The 18,732-nt window shown below is 48.5% G+C and overlaps 2 protein-coding genes across 2 annotated transcripts in view; one reads left to right on the top strand and one right to left on the bottom strand.

Annotated features, from left to right (window-relative positions):
- FBXL13 (F-box and leucine rich repeat protein 13) overlaps positions 1 to 9,472 on the bottom strand; it is a 223,045-nt gene extending 213,573 nt beyond the window's left edge. Inside the window, exons 1-2 of the mRNA XM_040412981.1 lie at positions 9,377 to 9,472; positions 334 to 437 (exon numbers count right to left, since the gene is read on the bottom strand). Coding sequence (XP_040268915.1) covers positions 334 to 437; positions 9,377 to 9,451 — 179 coding nt within the window. The 5' untranslated portion in view covers positions 9,452 to 9,472. The remainder of the gene's footprint in view (positions 1 to 333; positions 438 to 9,376) is intronic.
- A 128-nt stretch (positions 9,473 to 9,600) lies between these two features.
- Positions 9,601 to 18,732, top strand: part of ARMC10 (armadillo repeat containing 10) — a 63,201-nt gene continuing 54,069 nt past the window's right edge. Inside the window, exon 1 of the mRNA XM_040412977.1 lies at positions 9,601 to 9,899. Coding sequence (XP_040268911.1) covers positions 9,737 to 9,899 — 163 coding nt within the window. The 5' untranslated portion in view covers positions 9,601 to 9,736. The remainder of the gene's footprint in view (positions 9,900 to 18,732) is intronic.

The following is an 18,732-nucleotide window of genomic DNA, read 5'->3' as shown; positions in this document are numbered from 1 at the left end:
ATGTCCTATACTTGACTGCAAAATGCAGTTCACAAATCCATTGAAGTCAATGGGTCCGCAAAAAAAAAAAATCGGATGCAACATGGACATCACACGGACGTCATTTATTTAGCAAAATCCATACGGTTGTGTGAATGTACATCAGATGTTCCTTTAGATGTGTTACACCACATATGGAGGCAGGAGTATCTTGTATATTGTGGTAGAGAATGGTTGCTCACTGAATATGTAAAATAACTTGGGACTCAGCGATGGCTTCCTGACAGTGCGCTAATATGTATGAGAATGACCGTCACTACAATAGTGTATTATTTATCGTCATTATAGTAGTACCATATTAGAGAATGATGACCCTTCTCCAACATCTCCTTGATCTTCTCCTCCAAAAACTGCAGTGGATTTTCTGGACACATTGCACATAGCCCACATAGCAGAGCCTGGAAAAAAAGATTTAGACAATGTATTAATATAACTTGTCTACAAAGTGTAGATCTGTATGCACAGGCCTCAAATCATCAACCTTCTCTAGCTCTAGAAAGTTTTAACTAAATAATTTTAAATACATTGCATACCCAATATTGTTCATTACAGGTAATCTGTCAGCATTTCTGACCCCTCAGAACTGCTAACGTCTACAGGGAATCTGTCAGCAGTTCTGACCCCTCAGAACTGCTAACGTCTCTATACAGGTGTTGGGTGGAGCAGTGTAATCATACCTGTGGAGATGGTCATATAAGGTACCGTAGGTTGCGTGACAAAGAAATCTAACTTTTAATCCCCCTGGCACCAGGATTGGAAGAACCAGGGAGACGGCCCCTTAACGTTCAGTGCCCTCAGCTCTTTTCAACAAACACATCCCTTCTGCTTGTGAGTGACGGCTGTAGTGGCCAATCAGGCGTCTGTTAGGAGGACTAAAACTTGGAGTTTTTGGTCAACCTGTATGACCATCACCTGAGTTGTGGTTACACTGCCTTCTAGTCACCTATACAGTGCTGTCAGCAGTTCTGAGGGGTCAAAACTGCTGACACTGTGTCAGGCTCCGACTGGCCCACAGGTGAACCCTAGTGGGCCTCTGAGTAAAATGGGCCCCTAGTCCTCCATCCCTGCACAAGGGGCACATGATACTGTAGACAGAGTGCACTACATATAGACAGGCAGCATCCAGCATCTAAACCAGCCTAGGTCCATGTAAAAACTGGTTAAATTATTTAGCAAACTGCCCAGCTTATTATTATAGACACATCGGGTGGCCGAGATGACTTCTAGGTATAGAGGCAAGCCGGCCAGCACCATCTTCACCCAGGGACCCTCATAATCAATCGTCTTGTAGCAGGTATTATTTGCATGTAGCTGTAGAGTGGGCCCTCAGAATGAATTTTACTGGTGGTCCACCTGTGGAGCACCTGTTTCCCCACCTTAATGTGGCTTTGTTCACACTAGCGTCAATTCCATTTTGATGGAACGGCCAGGTGGTGCCTTTGAACCACGTTAACCAAACACGGATAACTGCTAACTGCACCAGAACAGCAACCAGCGGTAATCTGCAGCTTGGTCACAACATGTGCGCGCACCCTGAACGACATGTGAATAGTGCCTTATTTGGCTTAGGCTATATGTGTGGTAATAACCCAACCGTCTTCTTTCTGGGCAGCTTTTGCATATATACCACAGTAAACTGAACAGATAGGCACGGATTGACTAATATGTCTGTGCCTAGACTTCTTCTTAAAAGTGATGCAAATTGGCGCAAATTTAAGCAACTAGGGTTTCTATACTTTTAACGACCTACTGAAAAATGGATGTGGCTTCTCAGGAAAGGGGCATGACACAGATTACCGTTTCTGGCACACGGAAAGCCATAATATACACTAAAGTTAAATACATTTGGCACATCTTTCTCCAGCACACCTTTTACTAAGTCTGGCAAAGGACATTCCAGTATCTCCCCCACAGAGTTGGAAAAAATTGTCTGTCTTGAGACCTCTGTGATAAATCGGGTGCAGGTCTGGAGCCTATCTATGCGTACGCCATCAATAGGATTAGTAAACCTGGGCGACACAGTCCCATGTTAAAGCATGAAGGAAGGATGAGACAGGAGGTCCCTGAACTCCAAGATGTCAAGCGGTAACAGTATCTTTCACTCTAAGGCTGGGTTCACACGTCCGTGGTGTGTTGCGGACCCGCACCACACCCGGCACCCCCATAGAAATGCACCCCCATAGAAATGCCTATTCTTGTCCGCAAGCTGCGGACAAGAATAGGACATGCTCTATCTTTTTGCGGAGCTGCGGACCCAAAATCGGGGCCGCGCTCCGCAATTGCGGCTGCAGACAGCACACTGTGTGCTGTCCGCATCCATTCTGTCCCCATAGACAATGAATGGGTCCGCACCCATTCCGCAAAATTGCGGAAAGGATGCAGACCCATTTTGCGGACGTGTGAATGGAGCCTTAGGGTCCATTCACACGTCCGTAAGTGTTTTGCGGATCCGCAAATTGCAGATCTGCAAAACACGGATACCTGCAATGTGCGATCCGCAATTTGCGGATCCGCACATCACAGACACTATAATAGAAAATGCCTTTTCTGGTCCGCAATCGCATATTTTTTCCAGGAATGAAATTGCGGATCCCGAAAAAACGGATCCCGAAAAAACGGATGCGGAACCCGAAAAAAACAGATGCGGATCTCGAAAAAACAGATGCGGATCCAAGAAATGTGGATTTGCATCCGTTCCAGCCCCATTGAAAGTGAATGGGTCCGCAAATTACGGAACGAATGCGGACCCAAATTATGGACGTGTGAATGGACCCTAAGGCTACATTCACACGTCCGTGGTGTGTTGTGGACCCGCAAATTGCGGGTCCGCAACACACCAGCCCGGCACCCCCATAGAAATGCCTATTCTTGTCCGCAAGCTGCAGACAAGAATAGGACATGCTCTATCTTTTTGCGGAACTGCGGACCCAAAATCGGGGCCGGGCTCCGCAATTGCGGCTGCAGACAGCACACTGTGTGCTGTCCGCATCCATTCCGTCCCCATAGAGAATGAATGGGTCCGCACCCGTTCCGCAAAATTGCGGAACGGATGCGGACACATTTTGCGGACGTGTGAATGGAGCCTAAGGGCTCATGCACATTAATTTATTTTCTTTGCGCTTCCGTTCAGTTTTTTTTGAGGACCGTATGCGGAACCATTCACTTCAATGGGTCCGCAAAAACAACGAAAGGTACTCAGTGTGCATTCCGTTTCCGTATTTCTGTTCGGCAAAAAAGTAGTGCATGTCCTATGATTGTCGGCAAATCAAGGTCCGAGGCCCCATTCAAGTCAATGGGTCCGCAAAAAATACGGAACGCACACGGAACACATCCGTAGGTCATCTGTATTTCATCCGTATTTTGCGGATCCATATTGTAGAAACGCTATGCCCAGACCATATTGCTCATGTGTTTGGTGATTAATTAGTTACGGTTTGTATACGATCCGCAAAAAACGGATCGCATACGGAAACCATGTGGAAATGTTTTGTGGAATAACGGAACGGAAGAGGACTTAAATCAGAGGAAAAAAAACTCAGATACGGAACAACGGATCAGTGAAAAACCGACCGCAAAACAACGTTCGTGTGCATGAGCCCAATTACTCAAACACTGCGCCATTATCTTCTATGATCAGAGTAATACAGCACCTCTTCTGAGGAACGTGCTCATTGTATTACATTTCCCCTGGAAGATCACAGCTGCATTATTTTGGTTGATAATAACCTATGAATCTTTATTGTACGGGCATTATTGTGTAACACTGCGCCAAGACACAATAAGCCGTAGCAATGTATAGATTCTGTATTGTATATGTTACAGGCAATGTATGAAATCAGGAACTGATTCTAGAGAATGCAGAAAGTATTCAGGCACAGCATAAAATGCTTTAAGAGTAACTAAACTTTTGGTTAAAAAATTTTTTAAATGTCCCTAATGCCATAATAACACTTTTTGTCATATACCTGTGCGCGTAAAATCTACATCTCTGTACACTGCTGACCGCTCAGCGGTGTACGGAGTGTGAGATTTATGAATGGGCCGCAGCAGCGCTGTGAGTACGGGCAGGAGCGCACATTGCTGCTCCTGCCCGTGCCCCCTGGAGGTTTACTAAATGCTGGCATAGCAATCGGGCACCCTGTACCCATGTGCTATACCAGGATTAGCTGAGTGGAGCGGCTCCTGCCTGTGTCTGGAAGAGGGACATCATGTGTGGTGCGCAAAGCGCGGCACGGCAAATTTTTCCAGCACTAGACCACGCCTCTAACTCCGGCCAAAACATAACTAAACACCTAATCCCACCCAGTCCCCTAAGTGCCCCCCCACACAGTATTTATTCCTCCTTTATGCCACCATACAGTAGTTACGATCAGATAGGTGCCCTCTCACAGTACATATGCCCAGATATGTGCCCCCTCACAGTACTCACACAGATATCTGTCCCCTGACAGAAAAATGCCTGGTAAAGTGCCCCCTGACAGTAATATGCCCAGAAAAGTGCCACCAGATGGTGATATGATAGTGATATGCCACCATACAGTAGTTATGATCAGATAGGTGCCCTCTCTGTCCCCTGACAGAAAAATGCCTGGTAAAGTTCCCCCTGACAGTAATATGCCCAGAAAAGTGCCACCAGATAGTGATATGCCACCATACAGTAGTTATGATCAGAAAGGTGCCCTCTCACAGTACATATGCCCAGATATGTGCCCCCTCACAGTACTCACACAGATATCTGTCCCCTGACAGAAAAATGCCTGGTAAAGTGCCCTTTGACAGTAATATGCCCAGTAAAGTGGATAGTAATATGCCCAGAAAAGTGTCGCCTAATAGTAATATGCCCAGTAAAGTGCCCCGGACAGTAATATGCCCAGTAAAGTTCCCCCCTTACAGGCAGCAATATGCCCAGCTGTGCCCCCTTCACAGATAGTAATATGCCGAGCTGTGCCCCATACACATCTGGGCATATTACTCCACATACTTGCCTCGTTCCCCAGCAGCAGCAACACCAACAGCAGGACACACGGAGCTCCCAACCAGCCCCGGCCCCTGCCACGATCCCTACCCAAGTAAGAGATCCCAGCAAACCGCCAATATGTTTAAAAAATATTATTCTTCTTTATTTCATATCTCAGTTAATGTCAATTTTACGCGTTTCAGCATACAGCCTTTATGAATATAAACATAATGTAACTGAGACATGAAATAAAGAATAATAATATTTTTGAAACATATTGGCGGTTTGCTGGGATCTCTTACTTGTTTCTCGTGGAGCGACGCTCCTTTCCGCTGCAACGCCAGGTAAAACAGCGAGTGGCGGCTGGACTTGTTTTGATTACCGGAGCGCCGGCGGGGGGGAAGAATGATGAAGAAGAGAGCCGATGGACGTCTCTTGCTTCATCATTACAGGCAGCTGTCTCTGCTTCCTATGGATGCAGGGACAGCTGCCAGAAAGAGGGACATACCTCCCCTGTACCGGGACAGCCACTGCAATCCGGGACTGTCCCGCCGGATCCGGGACAGGTTGGGTACATGCCAGCATTTCATCCATTGCTTGTAACATACACTCACCTAAAGAATTATTAGGAACACCATACTAATACGGTGTTGGACCCCCTTTTGCCTTCAGAACTGCCTTAATTCTATGTGGCATTGATTCAACAAGGTGCTGATAGCATTCTTTAGAAATGTTGGCCCATATTGATAGGATAGCATCTTGCAGTTGATGGAGATTTGAGGGATGCACATCCAGGGCACGAAGCTCCCGTTCCACCACATCCCAAAGATGCTCTATTGGGTTGAGATCTGGTGACTGTGGGGGCCATTTTAGTACAGTGAACTCATTGTCATGTTCAAGAAATCAATTTGAAATGATTTGAGTTTTGTGACATGGTGCATTATCCTGCTGGAAGTAGCCATCAGAGGATGGATACATGTTCTCATTCTGTTTACGCCAAATTCGGACTCTACCATTTGAATGTCTCAACAGAAATCGAGACTTATCAGACCAGGCAACATTTTTCCAGTCTTCAACAGTCCAATTTTGGTGAGCTCGTGCAAATTGTAGCCTCTTTTTCCTATTTGTAGTGGAGATGAGTGGTACCCGGTGGGGTCTTCTGTTGTTGTAGCCCATCCGCCTCAAGGTTGTGCGTGTTGTGGCTTCACAAATGCTTTGCTGCATACCTCGGTTGTAACGAGTGGTTATTTCAGTCAACGTTGCTTTTCTATCAGCTTGAATCAGTCGGCCCATTCTCCTCTGACCTCTAGCATCCACAAGGCATTTTTGCCCACAGGACTGCCGCATACTGGATGTTTTTCCCTTTTCACACCATTCTTTGTAAACCCTAGAAATGGTTGTGCGTGAAAATCCCAGTAACTGAGCAGATTGTGAAATACTCAGACCGGCCCGTCTGGCACCAACAACCATGCCACGCTCAAAATTGCTTAAATCACCTTTCTTTCCCATTCTGACATTCAGTTTGGCGTTCAGGAGATTGTCTTGACCAGGACCACACCCCTAAATGCATTGAAGCAACTGCCATGTGATTGGTTGACTAGATAATTGCATTAATGAGAAATAGAACAGGTGTTCCTAATAATTTTTTAGGTGAGTGTATACATGATTGCTGCCTTCAGTACCCCACATTAATTATCACTGGTCAGTAGTGGAAATGCTCCCCCTCAGATTTAACCCTAGTTACACATGCTGGTAGTCTTAGGGCTCTTTCAAACCTGCGTTCTTGTCTTCCTGCATAGAGTTCTGTCGTCGGGGCTCTATGCCGGAAGAATCCTGATCAGTTTTATCCTAATGCATTCTGAATGGAGAGAAATCCGTTCAGGATGCATCAGGATGTCTTCAGTTCTGGACCGGAACGTTTTTTGGCCGGAGAAAATACTGCAGCATGCTGCGCTTTTTGCTCCGGCCAAAAATCCGGAACACTTGTCGCAAGGCCGGATCCGGAATTAATGCCCATTGAAAGGTATTGATCCGGATCCGGCCTTAAGCTAAACGTCGTTTCGGCGCATTGCCGGAGCCGACATTTAGCTTTTTCTGAATGGTTACCATGGCTGCAAGGACGCTAAAGTCCTGGCAGCCATGGTAAAGTGTAGTGGGGAGCGGGGGAGCAGTATACTTACCGTCCGTGCGGCTCCCCGGGCGCTCCAGAGTGACGTCAGGGCGCCCCAAGCGCATGGATCACGTGATCGCATGGATCACGTCATCCATGCGCATGGGGCGCCCTGACGTCATTCTGGAGCGCCCCGGGAGCCGCGCGGACTGTAAGTATACCGCTCCCCCGCTCCCCACTACTACTATGGCAACCAGGACTTTAATAGCGTCCTGGGTGCCATAGTAACACTGAAAGCATTTTGAAGACGGTTCCGTCTTCAAATGCTTTCAGTACACTTGCGTTTTTCCGGATCTGGAGTGTAATTCCGGCAAGTGGAGTACACGCCGGATCCGGACAACGCAAGTGTGAAAGAGGCCTTAGGATACAAAATAACCCCAGGAGCGGACTGGAAAAAAAAAATAAAAGTGGCCCCATGTTGTAGGTGGGTCCAAATTGACAGAATCCATTGCAACACAAGTAGGCAGGGACAGCAGAAGTGGGCGGAGACAGCAATACCATAGTGCAGCACAAAATACCGCCGCAGCAGAACCCAATACCATAGTGCAGCACAGAATACCGCCCCAGCAGAACCCAATACCATAGTGCAGCACAGAATACCGCCCCAGCAGAACCCGATACCATAGTGCAGCACAGAATACCGCCCCAGCAGAACCCGATACCATAGTGCAGCACAGAATACCGCCCCAGCAGAACCCAATACCATAGTGCAGCACAGAATACCGCCCCAGCAGAACCCAATACCATAGTGCAGCACAGAATACCGCCCCAGCAGAACCCAATACCATAGTGCAGCACAGAATACCGCCCCAGCAGAACCCGATACCATAGTGCAGCACAGAATACCGCCCCAGCAGAACCCAATACCATAGTGCAGCACAGAATACCGCCCCAGCAGAACCCAATACCATAGTGCAGCACAGAATACCGCCCCAGCAGAACCCAATACCATAGTGCAGCACAGAATACCGCCCCAGCAGAACCCAATACCATAGTGCAGCACAGAATACCGCCCCAGCAGAACCCAATACCATAGTGCAGCACAGAATACTGCCCCAGCAGAACCCAATACCATAGTGCAGCACAGAATACTGCCCCAGCAGAACCCAATACCATAGTGCAGCAAAGAATACCGCCCCAGCAGAACCCAATACCACTGTGTAGCACAGAATACCGCCCCAGCAGAACCCAATACCATAGTGCAGCACAGAATACCGCCCCAGCAGAACCCAATACCATAGTGCAGCACAGAATACTGCCCCAGCAGAACCCAATACCATAGTGCAGCACAGAATACCGCCCCAGCAGAACCCAATACCATAGTGCAGCACATAATACCGCCCCAGCAGAACCCAATACCATAGTGCAGCACAGAATACCGCCCCAGCAGAACCCAATACCTTAGTGCAGCACAGAATACTGCCCCAGCAGAACCCAATACCATAGTGCAGCACAGAATACCGCCCCAGCAGAACCCAATACCTTAGTGCAGCACAGAATACCGCCCCAGCAGAACCCAATACCATAGTGCAGCACAGAATACCGCCCCAGCAGAACCCAATACCATAGTGCAGCACAGAATACTGCCCCAGCAGAACCCAATACCATAGTGCAGCACAGAATACCGCCCCAGCAGAACCCAATACCATAGTGCAGCACAGAATACCGCCCCAGCAGAACCCAATACCATAGTGCAGCACAGAATACCGCCCCAGCAGAACCCAATACCACTGTGTAGCACAAAATACTGCCGCCAGCACCACAGTATTCAACTGTATTATGGTCATGAGGACACAATACAGTGGAATTCAGGGGGCACCTACGGCTGCTGGTCAGTTGCATCAGTGCCAGATTTTGCTAGATCCTGGCGGCCATGAGGAGGGCTCGGGCGCACCCCTGGGCATTTCTCTGTCGGGTCTATGGCCAGTCCACCCCTGAATAACCCTGTCACTTGCACATATGATGTAAAACGTCTTTCCTTCATCCACGTCCATTACTGTCTACAGCAGGGATCAGCAACCTGAGGCACTCCAGCTGTTCTGAAACTACAGCTCCCAGAATCCTCCTTTCACTTCTATGGTTGTTCCAAAAACAGCAAAGTAAGTGTGTATGTTGGGAGTTGTAGTTTCAGAGCAGCTGGAGAGCCGCTGGTCTATAGGATTCATGGGGTGACACCCAGGTAGGGAGGGCATGTGCGGAGCTTCTGTTACCTCGTAGATGTGGGGCAGGGAGTGCTGCTTGATGTAGTTCCTAAGTGGGGCATCTGCATTACGTAGAGACGCCATGTTACTGCACGGTCAGTGATTGTCCCCCCATTCACTGCTCTGATACAGAAAAAGTGGCGTCTACCGTCCCCTAGCGACCAGCCAAACCTCTCTATGGGGCTAGCCACGCCCCTACCCTCTAGTAAACCCGCCCACTTACAGCCATAGATCACCCCACTCATAGTGTAGGGCGGGGAGTGCCGCAGGCCCACTGTAGTGTACGGCGTATCCCGTGGTTAGAGGAGGCGGAGACGGGACCCGATGTTACGTCAGCAGGTCACGTGCTCCTAGATCTACCTACAGAAGATGTCACCGGCTGGGAGGGTGATAGTGGCGAGAAACCTGCTGGCCCTAGCGGTCGGTACGGGTGTCTGCTACTGCGTCTACAGAGCGCTGTCAGCTGGAAGGAAGAAGCACGAGAGCGGTACACGGGACAGAGCGCCACCTGGTGGCCACGGCAGGAGCACCGGTGAGGACCCGAGTGCTTCTGTCTGCTATAGGCACATTGCACTCTCTATGTATATAGACTCCCATCTATTGGTTACTCAGTGGTTGTAGTCTGGACAGACAGCCTCAGACTATGAGCTTTCTCTACAGAAAGTCCGTTTTTAGAGCCTTTTGTTATGACAGTATTGTATTGCTGTGCTGGTTGCCTGATGTTTGTAAACCACGTGGTGATACTCACTGACTGTACTACCGGCAGCACATGACCAGGAGAAGTGGTTGTGTAGGGAGGTAGAGTTCTCCTGAAGCTGCTGTCTGCTTGTGTTTAGTAGAGGCAGCACATGGCCAGGAGAAGTGCTTGTGTAGGGAGGTAGCGTTCTCCTGAAGCTGCTGTCTGCTTGTGTTTAGTACAGGCAGCACATGACCAGGAGAAGTGGCTGTGTAGGGAGGTAGTTCTCCTGGAGCTGCTGTCTGCTTGTGTTTAGTACAGGCAGCACATGGCCAGGAGAAGTGCTTGTGTAGGGAGGTAGGGTTCTCCTGGAGCTGCTGTCTGCTTGTGTTTAGTACAGGCAGCACATGGCCAGGAGAAGTGCTTGTGTAGGGAGGTAGGGTTCTCCTGGAGCTGCTGTCTGCTTGTGTTTAGTACAGGCACACATGGCCAGGAGAAGTGCTTGTGTAGGGAGGTAGCGTTCTCCTGAAGTTGCTGTCTGCTTGTGTTTAGTACAGGCAGCACATGACCAGGAGAAGTGCTTGTGTAGGGAGGTAGTTCTCCTGGAGCTGCTGTCTGCTTGTGTTTAGTAGAGGCAGCACATGACCAGGAGAAGTGGTTGTGTAGGGAGGTAGCGTTCTCCTGAAGCTGCTGTCTGCTTGTGTTTAGTACAGGCACACATGGCCAGGAGAAGTGCTTGTGTAGGGAGGTAGGGTTCTCCTGGAGCTGCTGTCTGCTTGTGTTTAGTACAGGCACACATGGCCAGGAGAAGTGCTTGTGTAGGGAGGTAGCGTTCTCCTGAAGCTGCTGTCTGCTTGTGTTTAGTACAGGCAGCACATGGCCAGGAGAAGTGCTTGTGTAGGGAGGTAGTTATCCTGGAGCTCCTGTCTGCTTGTGTTTAGTACAGGCACACATGACCAGGAGAAGTGGCTGTGTAGGGAGGTAGTTATCCTGGAGCTGCTGTCTGCTTGTGTTTAGTACAGGCACACATGACCAGGAGAAGTGGCTGTGTAGGGAGGTAGTTCTCCTGGAGCTGCTGTCTGCTTGTGTTTAGTACAGGCAGCACATGGCCAGGAGAAGTGCTTGTGTAGGGAGGTAGTTATCCTGGAGCTGCTGTCTGCTTGTGTTTAGTACAGGCACACATGACCAGGAGAAGTGGCTGTGTAGGGAGGTAGTTCTCCTGGAGCTGCTGTCTGCTTGTGTTTAGTACAGGCACACATGACCAGGAGAAGTGGCTGTGTAGGGAGGTAGTTCTCCTGGAGCTGCTGTCTGCTTGTGTTTAGTACAGGCAGCACATGACCAGGAGAAGTGCTTGTGTAGGGAGGTAGGGTTCTCCTGGAGCTGCTGTCTGCTTGTGTTTAGTACAGGCAGCACATGACCAGGAGAAGTGCTTGTGTAGGGAGGTAGGGTTCTCCTGGAGCTGCTGTCTGCTTGTGTTTAGTACAGGCAGCACATGGCCAGGAGAAGTGCTTGTGTAGGGAGGTAGGGTTCTCCTGGAGCTGCTGTCTGCTTGTGTTTAGTAGAGGCAGCACATGACCAGGAGAAGTGGTTGTGTAGGGAGGTAGCGTTCTCCTGAAGCTGCTGTCTGCTTGTGTTTAGTACAGGCACACATGGCCAGGAGAAGTGCTTGTGTAGGGAGGTAGGGTTCTCCTGGAGCTGCTGTCTGCTTGTGTTTAGTACAGGCACACATGGCCAGGAGAAGTGCTTGTGTAGGGAGGTAGCGTTCTCCTGAAGCTGCTGTCTGCTTGTGTTTAGTACAGGCAGCACATGGCCAGGAGAAGTGCTTGTGTAGGGAGGTAGTTATCCTGGAGCTCCTGTCTGCTTGTGTTTAGTACAGGCACACATGACCAGGAGAAGTGGCTGTGTAGGGAGGTAGTTCTCCTGGAGCTGCTGTCTGCTTGTGTTTAGTACAGGCAGCACATGACCAGGAGAAGTGCTTGTGTAGGGAGGTAGGGTTCTCCTGGAGCTGCTGTCTGCTTGTGTTTAGTACAGGCAGCACATGGCCAGGAGAAGTGCTTGTGTAGGGAGGTAGCGTTCTCCTGAAGCTGCTGTCTGCTTGTGTTTAGTACAGGCAGCACATGGCCAGGAGAAGTGCTTGTGTAGGGAGGTAGTTATCCTGGAGCTGCTGTCTGCTTGTGTTTAGTAAAGGCAGCACATGACCAGGAGAAGTGCTTGTGTAGGGAGGTAGTTATCCTGGAGCTGCTGTCTGCTTGTGTTTAGTACAGGCAGCACATGACCAGGAGAAGTGGTTGTGTAGGGAGGTAGAGTTCTCCTGGAGCTGCTGTCTGCTTGTGTATAGTAGAGGCAGCACATGACCAGGAGAAGTGGTTGTGTAGGGACTCGGTAGAGTTCTCCTGAAGCTGCTGTCTGCTTGTGTTTAGTACAGGCAGCACATGACCAGGAGAAGTGGTTGTGTAGGGAGGTAGTTCTCCTAAAGCTGCTGTCTGCTTGTGTTTAGTACAGGCACACATGGCCAGGAGAAGTGCTTGTGTAGGGAGGTAGGGTTCTCCTGGAGCTGCTGTCTGCTTGTGTTTAGTACAGGCACACATGGCCAGGAGAAGTGCTTGTGTAGGGAGGTAGCGTTCTCCTGAAGCTGCTGTCTGCTTGTGTTTAGTACAGGCAGCACATGGCCAGGAGAAGTGCTTGTGTAGGGAGGTAGTTATCCTGGAGCTCCTGTCTGCTTGTGTTTAGTACAGGCACACATGACCAGGAGAAGTGGCTGTGTAGGGAGGTAGTTCTCCTGGAGCTGCTGTCTGCTTGTGTTTAGTACAGGCAGCACATGACCAGGAGAAGTGCTTGTGTAGGGAGGTAGGGTTCTCCTGGAGCTGCTGTCTGCTTGTGTTTAGTACAGGCAGCACATGGCCAGGAGAAGTGCTTGTGTAGGGAGGTAGCGTTCTCCTGAAGCTGCTGTCTGCTTGTGTTTAGTACAGGCAGCACATGGCCAGGAGAAGTGCTTGTGTAGGGAGGTAGTTATCCTGGAGCTGCTGTCTGCTTGTGTTTAGTAAAGGCAGCACATGACCAGGAGAAGTGCTTGTGTAGGGAGGTAGTTATCCTGGAGCTGCTGTCTGCTTGTGTTTAGTACAGGCAGCACATGACCAGGAGAAGTGGTTGTGTAGGGAGGTAGAGTTCTCCTGGAGCTGCTGTCTGCTTGTGTATAGTAGAGGCAGCACATGACCAGGAGAAGTGGTTGTGTAGGGACTCGGTAGAGTTCTCCTGAAGCTGCTGTCTGCTTGTGTTTAGTACAGGCAGCACATGACCAGGAGAAGTGGTTGTGTAGGGAGGTAGTTCTCCTAAAGCTGCTGTCTGCTTGTGTTTAGTACAGGCACACATGGCCAGGAGAAGTGCTTGTGTAGGGAGGTAGGGTTCTCCTGGAGCTGCTGTCTGCTTGTGTTTAGTACAGGCACACATGGCCAGGAGAAGTGCTTGTGTAGGGAGGTAGCGTTCTCCTGAAGCTGCTGTCTGCTTGTGTTTAGTACAGGCAGCACATGGCCAGGAGAAGTGCTTGTGTAGGGAGGTAGTTATCCTGGAGCTCCTGTCTGCTTGTGTTTAGTACAGGCACACATGACCAGGAGAAGTGGCTGTGTAGGGAGGTAGTTCTCCTGGAGCTGCTGTCTGCTTGTGTTTAGTACAGGCAGCACATGACCAGGAGAAGTGCTTGTGTAGGGAGGTAGGGTTCTCCTGGAGCTGCTGTCTGCTTGTGTTTAGTACAGGCAGCACATGGCCAGGAGAAGTGCTTGTGTAGGGAGGTAGCGTTCTCCTGAAGCTGCTGTCTGCTTGTGTTTAGTACAGGCAGCACATGGCCAGGAGAAGTGCTTGTGTAGGGAGGTAGTTATCCTGGAGCTGCTGTCTGCTTGTGTTTAGTAAAGGCAGCACATGACCAGGAGAAGTGCTTGTGTAGGGAGGTAGTTATCCTGGAGCTGCTGTCTGCTTGTGTTTAGTACAGGCAGCACATGACCAGGAGAAGTGGTTGTGTAGGGAGGTAGAGTTCTCCTGGAGCTGCTGTCTGCTTGTGTATAGTAGAGGCAGCACATGACCAGGAGAAGTGGTTGTGTAGGGACTCGGTAGAGTTCTCCTGAAGCTGCTGTCTGCTTGTGTTTAGTACAGGCAGCACATGACCAGGAGAAGTGGTTGTGTAGGGAGGTAGTTCTCCTAAAGCTGCTGTCTGCTTGTGTTTAGTAGAGGCAGCACATGACCAGGAGAAGTGGCTGTGTAGGGAGGTAGTTCTCCTGGAGCTGCTGTCTGCTTGTGTTTAGTAGAGGCAGCACATGACCAGGAGAAGTGCTTGTGTAGGGAGGTAGTTCTCCTGGAGCTGCTGTCTGCTTGTGTTTAGTACAGGCAGCACATGACCAGGAGAAGTGCTTGTGTAGGGAGGTAGTTCTCCTGGAGCTGCTGTCTGCTTGTGTTTAGTACAGGCAGCACATGACCAGGAGAAGTGCTTGTGTAGGGAGGTAGTTCTCCTGGAGCTGCTGTCTGCTTGTGTTTAGTACAGGCAGCACATGACCAGGAGAAGTGCTTGTGTAGGGAGGTAGGGTTCTCCTGGAGCTGCTGTCTGCTTGTTTAGTACAGGCACACATGACCAGGAGAAGTGGTTGTGTAGGGAGGTAGAGTTCTCCTGGAGCTGCTGTCTGCTTGTGTTTAGTACAGGCAGCATTTCTTCTATGTGTTGTTAAACACTAGTGTTGAGCGAACTTGTGTTTTCAAGTTTGGCGTACAAGGTTCGGGTAATATAAGAATCCCGTTATGGATTCCGCTACCACAGACCATAACGGATTTCTATGGCGGTATGCACCACAGAAGCCTATAAGAGGCATTTTGTCATAATAGAAGTCTATGGCCTCTTATAGCCTTCCGTGGTGCATGCCGCCATAGAATTCCATTTTGGTCCGTGATAGCATAATCCATAACGGGATTCTTAGATAACCCGAATGTTGTGCGCTCAACTTGTTTGCTTAACACTATTCAATACACATCAAGAGCCCCTGCCAACCACTGCCTCCCCTGTACCCCTTAGAAGTGTAGTTTCTTTCCTTTGACCTCTCCCCCTGAGCCGCTGGCAGGCTGTGCCATCTACCAATGCTCCTTTCTGTTCCTTCTGCTCCCTCTATCCAAAGACTGGACCTTTTGTGCCCTCAGTGCTCCTCTCCCCATCACCCAAAGAGCCCCTGACAAATAGTGTCCCTCTTGCCAATGCCAAAAAAAACAACAACCTCTTTCGTCTGGAAAAAAATTATAAAGACCCCATGTTGTAGGTGGGTCCAAATTAACTCTGAACCTGGACATACCCATAATTTCACCCAGGAGAGGTACGTCACCGGAACTCCAAAATATGCCTTTTCCTTGCACGATTTAGCGCAGGGAAAAGGAGAGCATCAAAGCATGAACTGCTCCGATGCCCAAGTCAGGGGGGTTGGCGGGGTGAAAATGGGGATATGTCTGGGCTCAGACAACCCCTTTAAATATGATAACACTGCTGATAGCAAGAAACTGCGCGTGTAAAACCTGTATCAGAAATTGGCATGCTACGAATGTAAAATGTCCACTTTGCTAACTCCGCTGCATTTACATACAACGAGGTGGATGCGATTTGAAATAGTCTGATCCACACATTGCGGAAAGTTTGCTCAGTCAAATCTGCAGATTGTAAATGACATTAGTAGGCCGTAGTTTTCTGCCACAGATTTCACCCACTTCAGTGCAACGGGGTGCACCATCCAAACTGATCTTTTTGCCTTAGGGGTGGACATTTAGCCCCCAGCCCTGCACTCCTACATCCTGCTCAGCCTTGCATACATTTGGTGTCAGAGAGTCAGAGACCAGGCCAGATTAAACAAGAGTCTGTCTTTATTGTGTGCAGGATTAAAGTTCTAGTACATCCTGCAGTAGTTTGTATAAAATGCATCGTCCTCACAGATGTTCCAGCATGAGCTAAGCAGATGAATATGTCATTGGCCCTCAGATTACTTTGGCTAAAATATCTACTATAGGGATCACTGGCTAAGAGCTGTGCTCTAGCAACTGTGGCTGTAGTGTCCGCTATTCTAGGGTACGTAGGTTGTCTTAACTTGTTATCCATCTGCTGCAGCAGTTTCTGGATCGCCTTAATCTGGGTTACTTTGCTGTCTCTCTCTCTCGCTCTCTGTAGCCATGCAAATCCTTCTCTTTTAGCTCTTGCTTGTATCTCCTGGAGCTCGTGGAGGTGACGGTATCTGTTATTTGGTCAGTTATTTCCATCAGTTTTTGTGAGCCAAAACTGGGTGCGGGTCAGAAACACAGAACAGGTGATTATCTTTCCATTATACCTTTTTTCTCTGAGTAGGCTTCACTTCTGCTTTTGGATCCCAATAACTGATGGAAATAACTGACCAAATAACTGACATGTGAACTTGGCCTTACAGAAACTAAAGAGCAGAAGCTTAAAGGGGTTCAGGATATGTCATCAATATCAGATCCGGCACCCCCGCCGATCAGCTGTTTGAAGAGAAGGCGAGTGCCGTGCCAGCGCCGCCTCCTCTTCACAGTTTACCTTCTAGCCGTTGCATCTGCAGCGGTGAGCAGGTGTAATTACACCCAAGCCGTCCCTAATCATTTCAATGGTACGGATCGCTCCTATACAGCGATCTGTACCATTGAAATGATCTGATATTGATGACCTATCCTGAGGATAGGTAATCAATAAATATAACTTGGACAACACCTTTAAAATGTGATCATATGATGAGACCAGCGAGATCCAGCCCTGAGAACACTTAAGTCAGTGGAAATAAAACCAGGCACACAACGATATAAGGGGGGAATGGAGAATTTTATTTAATTTATAATCTTATTAATGATGGGACGGAAGTTTTGGTGTAAAATTGCAAATCAAAGTCGAGGATAAGTTACATCCATTGACTTTTATTGATTCAGGGGAAGGCGAAAAAAACCCCTGTAGGGGGAAAAATTCCTTCCCGACTCCATGCATGGCAGTCAGATTAGTCCCAGAATCAATGACTAAATAATCTGTCCGCAAGGGGTTGGCCAAATTGTACTTTGAATTAGGTGAATGGCTGAATTGGGGAGGGCAACTGTGTTGATCCAGAAGAAGGAGAGAAAAAACCCCTTTATGACATCTGCCAATCTGTCGTAATCTAAGGGGAAAAACACTCCTTCCAGACTGCAAATAAAGCAGTGGGAAAATAGTCCCTGGATCAAATGCCCGTACACATCCATCATCCAGTGGGATCGGCTCCAGGATCAGTGTCCTCTGTCGTCAAGATGTCTTCAAGATGTTTTCCTTCAGTCCAATCGCAGGGAGGGCTTCCAGGATCCAGTCTATACTTACCTGTTGTCTTCATACTGTGGTATATATGATAGGAAGAATCAATACAGATACCATATAATGTGGTATAATATACAAAGATTTTGTGCTACATATGAAGATTAGGGATTTTACACAACTGTTTAATGCTCATAAAATTTGAGCTTCACATTTGGAGCAGCTTAAAGGGCTTCTGTCACCCCACTAAACCTTTTTTTTTTTTTTTGCTTACTTATAATCCCCACACTGCGATTTATGCCTACATAATCAAATTAATCATTTTGGTCTTGTAGATTTTGTTTAAAACATGCTTTTAAAATATGCAAATTACCTTGCTACCAGCAAGTAGGGCGGCTACTTGCTGGTAGCATCCGCATCCTCCGATCCTAAAGACGCCCCCTCCGCATTGTGATTGACAGGGCCAGGGAACGGAATTGTTCTCTGCTGGCCCTGCCTGTTAGCATTCAAAATCTGGCGCTCGGCCGCTCCATCCTCAATGCGCTTGCGCTGATGACGTCGTCACATCTACACCCGGCGCAGGCGCATTGAGGAAGGAGCGGCCGAGCGAGCGTCCTCCTCTCATTGCGCCTGCGCCGACTGAATACCGTTACGGCGCAGGCACGAGATCTTGATAGCAGACAGGACCAGCCAGAGGACGATCCTGTCCTTTGGCCCTGTCAATCAGCATGCGGAGGGGGCGCCTTTAGGATAGGAGGATGCGGCTGCTACCAGCAAGTAGCCGCCCTACTTGCTGGTAGCAAGGTAATTTGCATATTTTAAAAGCATGTTTTAAACAAAATCTACAGGACCAAAATGATTAATTTGATTATGTAGGCATAAATCGCAGTGTGGGGATTATAAGTAAGCAAAAAAAAAAAAGGTTTAGTGGGGTGACAGAAGCCCTTTAAATCTTGAATCATTAGGTAATTTATACAACTGTATAGGAACACTGCTTATTTCCATCTATATACCTGGATCTGTTCTTCTGTCCATCCATTCATCTTCTCCAGGGGCTCAGGAGGACATCTTGCTCTGGTGACATTAGAGCTGGTGGAGGGTTTACTGGGTGACAAATGATAACCCTCTGAAAATTGCCACTGAAACATCAGGCCATCGTCGCTTCTTGGCGGCTGCCTCCATTTTGCCCAGGTTGAATGGTTTGGGACAGCGTTGAGGTATAGATGGCTACAAGAAAAAGAAATAGATATAAATGAGGATATGGTCATCACAATTGGTGACAGACCTCATATGAAGCTTATGCTGGTAGTATTTCCACATGTAATATGATTACCTTATGTACTCATCCCCCACCATAATAAGATATATTTTTCTGTAGGAGTATAAAGCATATTA

The sequence above is a fragment of the Bufo bufo genome, chromosome 1, assembly GCF_905171765.1.
Source record: "Bufo bufo chromosome 1, aBufBuf1.1, whole genome shotgun sequence".
Classification (NCBI taxonomy): Eukaryota; Metazoa; Chordata; class Amphibia; order Anura; family Bufonidae; genus Bufo; species Bufo bufo.
Note: the sequence above shows the minus strand (reverse complement) of the source record. Positions and strands in the feature narration are given on the sequence as shown.